We start from the raw sequence: 9,018 nt of genomic DNA, 5'->3' as shown, positions 1-9,018 counted from the left end.
TTAGGACCCAACACAAACCAGAGAAGAGAGCCCAGAGCACAGCCCCACTGTTGTATCTCAAGGGAAAAGAAAGGCGTAGCTGAGGTTCAAAACCGCCCGTTTGTCTAGCAGAATCACACACAAATACATACATTAAAAACATACAAACAATCAAAAAACTTTCAAATAACAATGCACACAAATGATCGCCTAATATTCAGAGATTCCAGGCCCTGGAATCCACAGCCAGGTTCTCCGGCCTCGCTGCGAGTTTCCGAGAGCACAGCCTGAGACGTGGCCCGGCCCCTTCCCGGCCCCCACCCCGCATCCGGAACAGCTGGAGTCGGCCGGGCTGTACACTCAAGCCCTGTGCCCGGCTGGGCGGGGCGGGCAGCGGGGCCCCGGCCCTGGCCCGGGCAGAGAGCAGCCGGGAAGCCCGGAACCTGCCCGGGTAACCCCGACACCCGGTTGAGTTTCCGTCAGACGCCCGTCATCAGACGTGCGGTGGCCCTAGCTGGCCCCGAAAGCCCCGGCGGGAGGAAAGAGTGTGCAAGCTTGCAGAAGGAGGTAGGGCTCCCGCCTCAGGCTCAGGCCGTGGGAGAGGCTTGCTGAACCGCCAACTCCTCCCTCCGCCTCTTCGGGTGGGGAAGACTGAGCTCTCCAATTGTTCCCCTCCCCCAACCCTTAGGATCCCCCACCTCTGTCCCGGTGTCGCCCACCCAGGGCTGTGAAGCCCGCTCTGACCTCCTAGAGGCCAGCCTCCGGACTCTAGGCCCGGGGCTGGGGTCGCGGGTGGGTGGGGGTGGGGGACAAGAGAGTTCTGAGAATAGGGCCACTGGGTTCTTGATTTGGGATCACCAAAGTCCAGCGCCTAGGCTCCAGCTCTTACCTGGCTCGCGGGGGCTCCTGGTACCCTTCTCTAAGCTTCACAACTGCGGCTTGCAGAACCCGAGATCTCCAGGCTGCCATCGCAGCTAGGCCGGCTGGAGACGGGTGTGCCCGGAGCGCTGCTCTCAGTTTGGGGTGGGGGCGGTGGCTTTTTAGTCACCCCAGGTTCGGGAGCAATAAAGAAGCCTCTAATGTAATTTACAAACATCTCGGGCCGAGCACGGCATAGAGCCGGGACTGACAGGCGCATTAGGCAGGCTAATTCCAGCCGGCTCCTCCTACCCCCGGCCCGCTAATTAATGAGCTTCCCAACTTAGAGCCGCCTGCATTGGACAGACAGAGAGTGAAAGAGAGGGCGAGGGAGAGGTAGAGAAGGAGAGGGACGGGGGGAGCAGAGTGGAGTGAAGAGAGGGAGGGAGGGAGGGAGAGACAGAGAGGACAGGGGGAGAGAGAACAGAGAGAAAGAAGAGAGAGGAGAAAGACGGGAGAACGAAGAGAGAAAGAGAAGTGCCGCTGCAGATAATTGATTACTCCTCGATCAAGGCTAACTTGTTAGCAATAGTCAATTGCCCCGGCTCTCCGCCTCCCCCTCGTAGTCCGGGATCGGCGCCCTCGCCTCGGCTCGTCCAACTGCCGCCGCCAGGACCCGGGGCCAGGAGCCGCCGCGGCGGAGCCACCTGACACCTTTAAATAGCACCGGGGCTGGCGAAACTGGAGCCCGGCGCGGCGCTTCCCGGCTCCGGCCCGGGCTTGCTGGAAACCCCGGCGGCGGCGGCGGCGCAAGTGTCAGCGCTCTCCTCCCGGGGCCCCGCGCGGCTCAGCCTGCTTGGGTCGCCGCGCTAATCGGCCCGCCCGTTGCTTGTCCGCGCCCTCCTCGGCGCGGCTTCCTGCCGGTTTCACGCCTTCCTCTCTTGCACCGCCCGGAGCCTGAGCTGCCCGCGGGCTGGGTCCCCGCGGCCCGAGCCGCCCCGGCCGGGCCCCCAAGCGAGGCCAAGATGACTTCCAAGGAGGACGGCAAGGCGGCGCCAGGGGAGGAGCGGCGGCGCAGCCCTCTGGACCACCTGCCGCCGCCCGCCAACTCCAACAAGCCACTGACGCCGTTCAGCATCGAGGACATCCTCAACAAGCCGTCCGTGCGGAGAAGTTACTCGCTGTGTGGGGCGGCGCACCTGCTGGCGGCCGCGGACAAGCACGCGTCGGGCGGCTTGCCCCTGGCGGGCCGCGCTCTGCTCTCGCAGACCTCGCCGCTGTGCGCCTTGGAGGAGCTAGCCAGCAAGACCTTTAAGGGGCTGGAGGTCAGCGTCCTGCAGGCAGCTGAAGGTAGGCACAACCTAGATTCCGCTGCACTTAGCCGCCCACACGGAGTCTAGTACTTCGTACCCTCTTCCTCTGGGGCTGTCAGGTCCTTCCAGTCCTAGCTTCTGCAGCTGAGATTTAGTATAGGTGGAGCCAGACCCTATTTCTTCGGGACCTCTGGGCCCTGAGTCGGGGTGATCTGAGAGAGGTCGGGGAAACCCAAGCTTTCCCCGAAGTCTGGCTTGCTTCTTAGGCTTCCTATCGGTTTGGACGCTCCTAGCCTTTCTCCTGGAGTAGGTAGAGGGAGACGTTTTTGGCAACTTCAGGGTAGGATGGAGTCCGGCCATTGGAAAGGGGTGGAGAATCAGAGTTCACAACACATTTGGAGAGTCTCTGTTTGTCTTCCTTTTACTCAGTGAGACTTTAGATGTTTCCCACCAACTCTTAGGGGTCAGAGACCAAAGCAATTTTTCCTAGGGACTTCCAGGAGACAGAGGGTTTCCCATGGCTCCCATGGTTCTGGTTTAGACAGTGGAATCAAATTGGAGAGGGAACAACGGCAGGGTGGGCCTGGGTCAGGTGGAGAGTGATGGGAAAGTGCCTGAGGTGGGGGTCTTCACTCTCTAGTCACGAGCGTACACTGTCATTTCTTTCTAGGCCGCGATGGGATGACCATCTTTGGGCAGCGGCAGACGCCCAAGAAACGGCGAAAATCACGCACGGCCTTCACCAACCATCAGATATATGAGTTGGAGAAACGCTTTCTATACCAGAAGTACCTGTCCCCAGCAGATCGCGACCAAATTGCGCAGCAGCTGGGCCTCACCAACGCACAGGTCATCACCTGGTTCCAGAACCGGCGCGCCAAGCTCAAGCGGGATCTGGAGGAGATGAAGGCCGACGTGGAGTCTGCCAAGAAACTGGGCCCCAGCGGGCAGATGGACATCGTGGCACTGGCCGAACTCGAGCAGAACTCGGAGGCTTCGGGCGGCGGTGGCGGCGGCTGCGGCAGGGCCAAGTCTAGGCCGGGTTCTCCGGCGCTTCCCCCAGGCGCCCCGCAGGCCCCAGGCGGTGGGCCCTTGCAGCTTTCGCCCGCCTCTCCGCTCACGGACCAGCGGGCCAGCAGCCAGGACTGCTCAGAGGACGAGGAAGATGAAGAGATCGACGTGGACGATTGAGCTACGCCTTGGACCTTCTGCCGCTCGGGCCCCCAGCGCCCGCATGCCCGCCGCCTCCCGGACCTGACCGCTAAGGGGAGCTGGGACCTCCTCTGCACCTCCCGCCTCCACCCTTGTCCCGGGGCTGGGACTTGGCCCCTGACAGCCGCCTCTTCCTTCTCGAAGCAATAAATCCCGGCCGGCCGGCGGGGCCGGCCGCCACATGCGGCCTCCGCCGCCCCGAAGCTCTCGCCGTGCAATTCTGTATGGCTTCTGTATAAATATTTAAGCCTATATAGTGGGTTCCTCCCACCGCAGCCTGATCTTTTTCTTTCTTTTATTATTTTTTTAAATATCAGAGATTTCGATGTTTCAAAGCCCCGGTGCTGCCGGGTGGGCTGACGGTGAGGTGACTCGAAAGAGGCGAACTCATGCGGTCTAGAAGCTGTTTTAATTTTTCTTTGCATGTGGCGAATGCACCGGTCCGCTCACCTCCCTCGGCCTATTACAATTGACTTTTAATTTTCTTCTGCCTTTTTTTTTCCTTGCGTGAGAAGGGGATGGGGGTGGGGGACAGCGGGCCTTGACTTGCAAGTTTCAAAATCGATCTTTTCTTTTCCCAGTGAGAGAAGTCTGTTTTCGATGGCGTCTCTGTCTCTCGATGTCCACTATTTTTTTTTTTTCTCCAAACCTCCCTGCATTTTCTCGGACTGAATGCTGGAGTCCTGAATGCTGGAGTCTGGCTCTTAGAGAAAAAACAGGGAACCTCCAACCAATCAGCAAAAACAGAACCCAAAACCCTAGAATTATTTTTTACTCTTTTTAGAAAAAAAATTTTTTTTGCATGTGACAGAGACCTAAAGAAGGGCGACCCAACTGCCCAAGTGCCCACCCTCACCTCCTCTGCAGCTCTGGGTCTGTCTGTCAACGACATCTCTCCCGTCTCAACTTGCCATACTGAGGGTGGCCCTGTGAGGGTGGGTTCCGGGTGCCCCTTCCCAGTTCCTGTCCTGCCCTCTTTCTCCAACTGTATCCAAGGCCTCTTTCTGGGATAAATAAAGTCTTTGCCATTTTATTAGAATGGGCCGTGACCGCATCTGCAAGAACGGGCCTGATTTACCCAAAGGAGCCCTAAGTTTAAGATTGTCCCTGTTGTCCCTTGTGGATTCTGCCAGATTTGGAAATTTGGGGGGAAGTTTCAGGGCAGGCTTGAGAGTGAAGGGCAGCGGGGAAATAGTGGGAGGAAGCAGTGCCTTTGCCCAGGCTGGCTGGCAAACACGAGCAGCTACTAAATGGACTGAAAAGTCTGCTTCGTCGGGTCGGGGTAAAAAAAGCTAGGCTTGAGATAGTGACAGAAAACTCGTTTGTACACGGAAGGCACCAAGGTGTGGCAAGCCATTTCTTGAGGTTTTGCTGCCCACCCCTGACCAACGCAGGCTACCTGTGCTTTTGTGACACCTGCTAAACACGGACACACTGACAGGTGCGACTCAGTGGAAGATCGGGGTGGAGCCTGAAGGCTGCCCGGGGGTTTTGGTCATGCCCTAAGGGCTTCAGCCTGGCTTGGGAGGCGATGAAGGAGTACAAAGCCAAAGGCGACTATTGGCATGCTGAATTGCACTCGTGGGTTTTCAGGAAGGCGAGCCTAAAGCGTCCCGGGCTTGTAGTACATTTCTAGTAACATTTACAAACGCCGGTCCAGAACTTGGCTAGCAGCAGCGAACTATAGGTGTCCCAGGACTTCCTGGGTATCCTAGTACGGTTTGGGCGGTTGGGGTGGGGGCTCAGGCCGCTTTCACTTTCCTAAACTGAGCGGGGGTGGGGGTGGGTTTCTCTCTGGGCTTTTGTTGTCGCTGTGCTGGCGAGTGGCCGCTGTCACTAGAGTTGGGTCCCGCCTCCAGGCCGCTGGCTCCCTTTCTCCGAAAAATTGATGTGAGAAACGCGCATCTGGTCTCGGGCAGGCGATGGGGCCCCGGGGCCTGAGTCAGGAACGTGCGTGTCCAAGGAGGAAGCCAAGAGACAGCCAGAGACAGGGGAAAGGAGCACAGAAAGACACCAAGAGCTGAGTGAGGGTGAGCGAGACAGAGAGGCGGGGTGGAAAGAGCACCATTTATAGTTGAGGAGAAACAGGGTACGAAAGACGGAGACCAGAGAGAAAGAAGAGAATGGCAAGAGGCAAAGAGACGATGGGGACGAGAGAGGCCGAGAGGCGGCCGGGCAGCCGTGCGGCCGTGTGGCCGGTTCCTCCCGGGCGACATAAATCGCCCTCTCTTAGGATGGATGGGTCTGTAATTCGGAGCGCGGACCATGAAGGCCGGGACGAATGGGCCCGGGCGGCCGCTGACAGGCGACAATAGCCGGGCCCAGCCCCCCGCGGCTCCCGGTGCGGACATGGCCGCGGCCCTCCGCAGCCCAGAGCGCGCCAGCGCTGGCGACCATATGGTTTTTGAATTTTCTTCACAATTTGTAGACAATTTGATGGATTAGGTCCCCGCGCGCGCCTCCCCGGCACAAAGGCGGCGCAGGGACCGCGGCGCGGCGGTCACCCGGGCATCTGCGCCCGCCGCGCACTCCCCCCCCCTCCCGGCCCCCACCCCGCGCCCGGAGCCCCCGGGCCGCCCGCCCAACACGCCCATGAATCCCAATGAAGCGGCCCTGGCACCTCCGGCCGCTCCGCGCTTCCCGGCCCTGGGCTGGGCCCTGCTGGGTCCCTTCGGGCTGGGGGCGGCGGCCCCAGGGCTGAGCCCACCCGAGCTGCGGCGCCCGCGGGGCGCGCAGCTAAGCAGGCGCATCGGGGCTGAGGAGAAACGGGGCCATTTATCCGCCCGTCTAGTTAAAGCGGGTTATTTGTTTGCTTCTCTGGCCTCCTCCCCTCCCCTCCCCCTCCCTTTCTCCCCCTCCCTTTCTCTTCTGCCTTTTATTCTTTTGTCTCTAAATGGATTTAATGAGCCTGAAAAACATGACAATTGAATATAACCAAGAAATAAAAAATAACAAGGGAGGAAGGAAGGAGGAAAAGAAAGAGGGGAAGACGGAAGGAGAAGGATTAATAAAATAAAGGGGGAAATCGATTCAGCAAATATTTATTGTGTGCAGGTGTCTAGGGAAATTGAAACGAAGCAGATCTGGCCGCTGCCCTCAAGAAGCTCCCAATCTAATCTGCAGGCCCGGAAGCAGTCGCCAACGTTAGCAAATCCTCGCCGACCTGCTTGCAAAATGCTGAGACCCAACTTCGGGCTCAAGAGTGTTGACGGCTTCTTGGAAGAGGAAGCATAAGGCTCTGGCCTTCGGAGATAGAAGTAATTCGTTGTATGTTTGGCTAGAAAGGAAAATCCAGTTGAAGGAAAGAGTGACCACGTGGAGGGGAGGAAAAGAGAAGTGTGTCCGAGACCTTAGGCTGAGCCCCTGCTGGCGAGCACTAGAGGTGCGGGCGCTGATTAGCATCATTTTGGGAGAGTGCAGGGAGTGTCGGAGCCACTCTGCTGTCATCTCGGCTCCACTCGGTTCCGAGCTTCTGCACTGCCGCTGCTACTGCGCTTCTGAAGCGCGCCAGGGTGAGGTCAACTAGGCCTGACTCCAGCCTCCGGACAAGCACCTCAAGTTGGAGCTACCCCTCCAGGCTGGGTTAAGCATCAGACAGTAGGAAAACCGCTATCTGTGGGTAAGGGCTAAAGGTCATCAATCCAGGAGGCTGGGACTCCAGCCGGCCATCTTCTTAGCTATCTGAGGAAGGCTAGTGCCAGCATGGGGTTCATGGCCGCTCAAATGGCCTTGGCTTCTGTGTTGCCTCTGGGACACATGACGCAGTAGGGCCTTGAACTCCAGGTGACACCCCAGAGCATCTTATAGGGGACCTGCCTCTGGTGAGGCTTTGTGCTGTTATCACGCTCAGGAGTGGGCTCTGTGAGAGCTGGCCACGAGCTTTGATTATGTTTCTTCGTGTCTGGATGTGACAGGGACCTTGTGTAGGACTGTGGGCCCCATGCCCACTTTGGGTGAAATTCATTAAGGCTTCACCCAGAGTTTCTTTATCGTGTGGGACCAATATAGATCGTTTCCTTTGGAATCCCGGCCCTGTGCGGACCCGCTTTAGGTTCCTGGCTGACCAGGACAAGTAGGCTTTGTCTCTCCCTTCTCTGTTGCGTCCTGGACCTTGGTGAGGCTTGTTGAGTCCTGGAACGCGACCGGTTCCTTGGACTGGAGCCCCCTCCGCGCACAAACAAGTCGAGCTGCGCGACTGGAGCGTGCCTCCTCTGCGCCTGCGGTTCCGCCTTCCCCAGCGCGGTGGCCTGGCGATCGGCGCGCGGGTGAGGCCGGGAGGCGCAGTTCCTTATTTTACGAGGTGTCGGGCCAGTGTCAGACGCAGCTCCGATAAGTAATACTCCAGTCTGAGGGACCAGAACGTGGTAATTAATCCCAAAGACTTAAGTGTATTTTAGTTCAGGAGAAAAAAAATCACTAATTCAATCGTCCGGAAAATTGAAGTTTGATGCATGAGTCCCCCCTGAAAGGGACGTCTCCCCTCCGCCCCTGCCGGTTTGCCGCGGGGACCCCCCCTCCTCCCCACCCTTTTGAGACAACAACGGGTCCAGGAAAGTCCACTCACCAAGCCCTGCTGGATCTTAGACATCAGAACCTAGGGACACTCGGGCTTTTCTTCCCACCCGCAGCAAATAGACCTCCCTCTTTCTTGGGACCCTGGAAACATTTTGTGCAGGAAACGCTTGTTCCTCAAACATATACGTTTACAAGGGGACAAAAGAGGACCTCAATGATGTGAGGGGAGCAGACAGATGAGAGAGGCCAGTATAGGTAACTGTCAAGGGAAGCGAGGCCAGCAGGGAAGGTGACAGGGAACTTGAGTGGGCTAGAGTGGGCAGGGCCAGCTGCGGATATACAATAGTGAATCTCTTAGGGCTGCGGGGTGGGGGTGGGCGGTGAGAGTTAGTGGGTAAAGCTGGCTGAGTTAGGCGGTGTGACTGAGATGCAGGAGTAAGCAGCTGGGGGGGGGGGGGAACGGTGCGTATCAGGAATATTCCTGTGCTGGTATGGCGGTCTAGCCTAGGAGCCTGGCCTCCAGGGTGTAGCCATAGATCCGGTCTCGAAAGAAAAAGATCTTAGGGCCCAAGTGAAGAAAACTGAGGCTCCTGGGCTTTGTTGTATGTGGGGGTGGGAGGGCAAATCCCTGGTGGGGGAGCTTCTCACCTCTAGTTTCCCTCGGAGCCCCATCTTGGCCATCCTAGACTTTTAATGCTGGTAGTAACCCATTCTTTCTCTCTGCCACAACTGCCAGTCCTGAAAGATACTTGGTGCTGGTAGTGTGTGTGTGTGTGGGGGGGGGGGTTGTCTGCATGCGCGAGCGCTCGCTCACATTTTGAGCTGCACTGAGGGTGTGTTTCCAAGTGTGTCATCAAACGTGAGCAACAAGAGACTGAATATGTGGTGACTGATTGCAACTGGGGCGGGTGTGTGTGTGTGTGTGTGTGTGTGTGTGTGTGTGTGTGTGTGAGCCTGGGTGTCTTCCACCATTGTCTGAGTAAACAATCATTGTAAACTAGTGTATGCAACTATGTGTGCCTAAATTTGTGCTGAGGAGAGGGAGAGGAAAAGAGTGAAGCTAGCGATGGGCGGGGTGGGTGTGACTGGTGGGTGAGCACTGCTAGGGTGTGTTCAGAAGAGCTGGATAGCCAGGAAAAAG

General features: G+C 57.9%; 1 protein-coding gene across 1 annotated transcript; it reads left to right on the top strand.

The window, feature by feature from the left end:
* Positions 1 to 344: 344 nt before the first annotated feature.
* On the top strand, positions 345 to 3,726 carry Lbx1 (ladybird homeobox 1). The gene is made up of 3 exons (XM_051147137.1): positions 345 to 546; positions 1,464 to 2,187; positions 2,821 to 3,726. The coding sequence occupies exons 2-3, from the start codon at positions 1,863 to 1,865 to the stop codon at positions 3,339 to 3,341; spliced, it is 846 nt and encodes a 281-aa protein (XP_051003094.1). The 5' UTR covers positions 345 to 546; positions 1,464 to 1,862; the 3' UTR covers positions 3,342 to 3,726.
* The last annotated feature ends 5,292 nt before the right edge of the window (positions 3,727 to 9,018 follow it).

Source organism: Acomys russatus, chromosome 5, assembly GCF_903995435.1.
Source record: "Acomys russatus chromosome 5, mAcoRus1.1, whole genome shotgun sequence".
Lineage (NCBI taxonomy): Eukaryota > Metazoa > Chordata > Mammalia > Rodentia > Muridae > Acomys > Acomys russatus.
The sequence above is the reverse complement of the archived record's forward strand: the minus strand, read 5'-3'. Positions and strand labels throughout refer to the sequence as shown.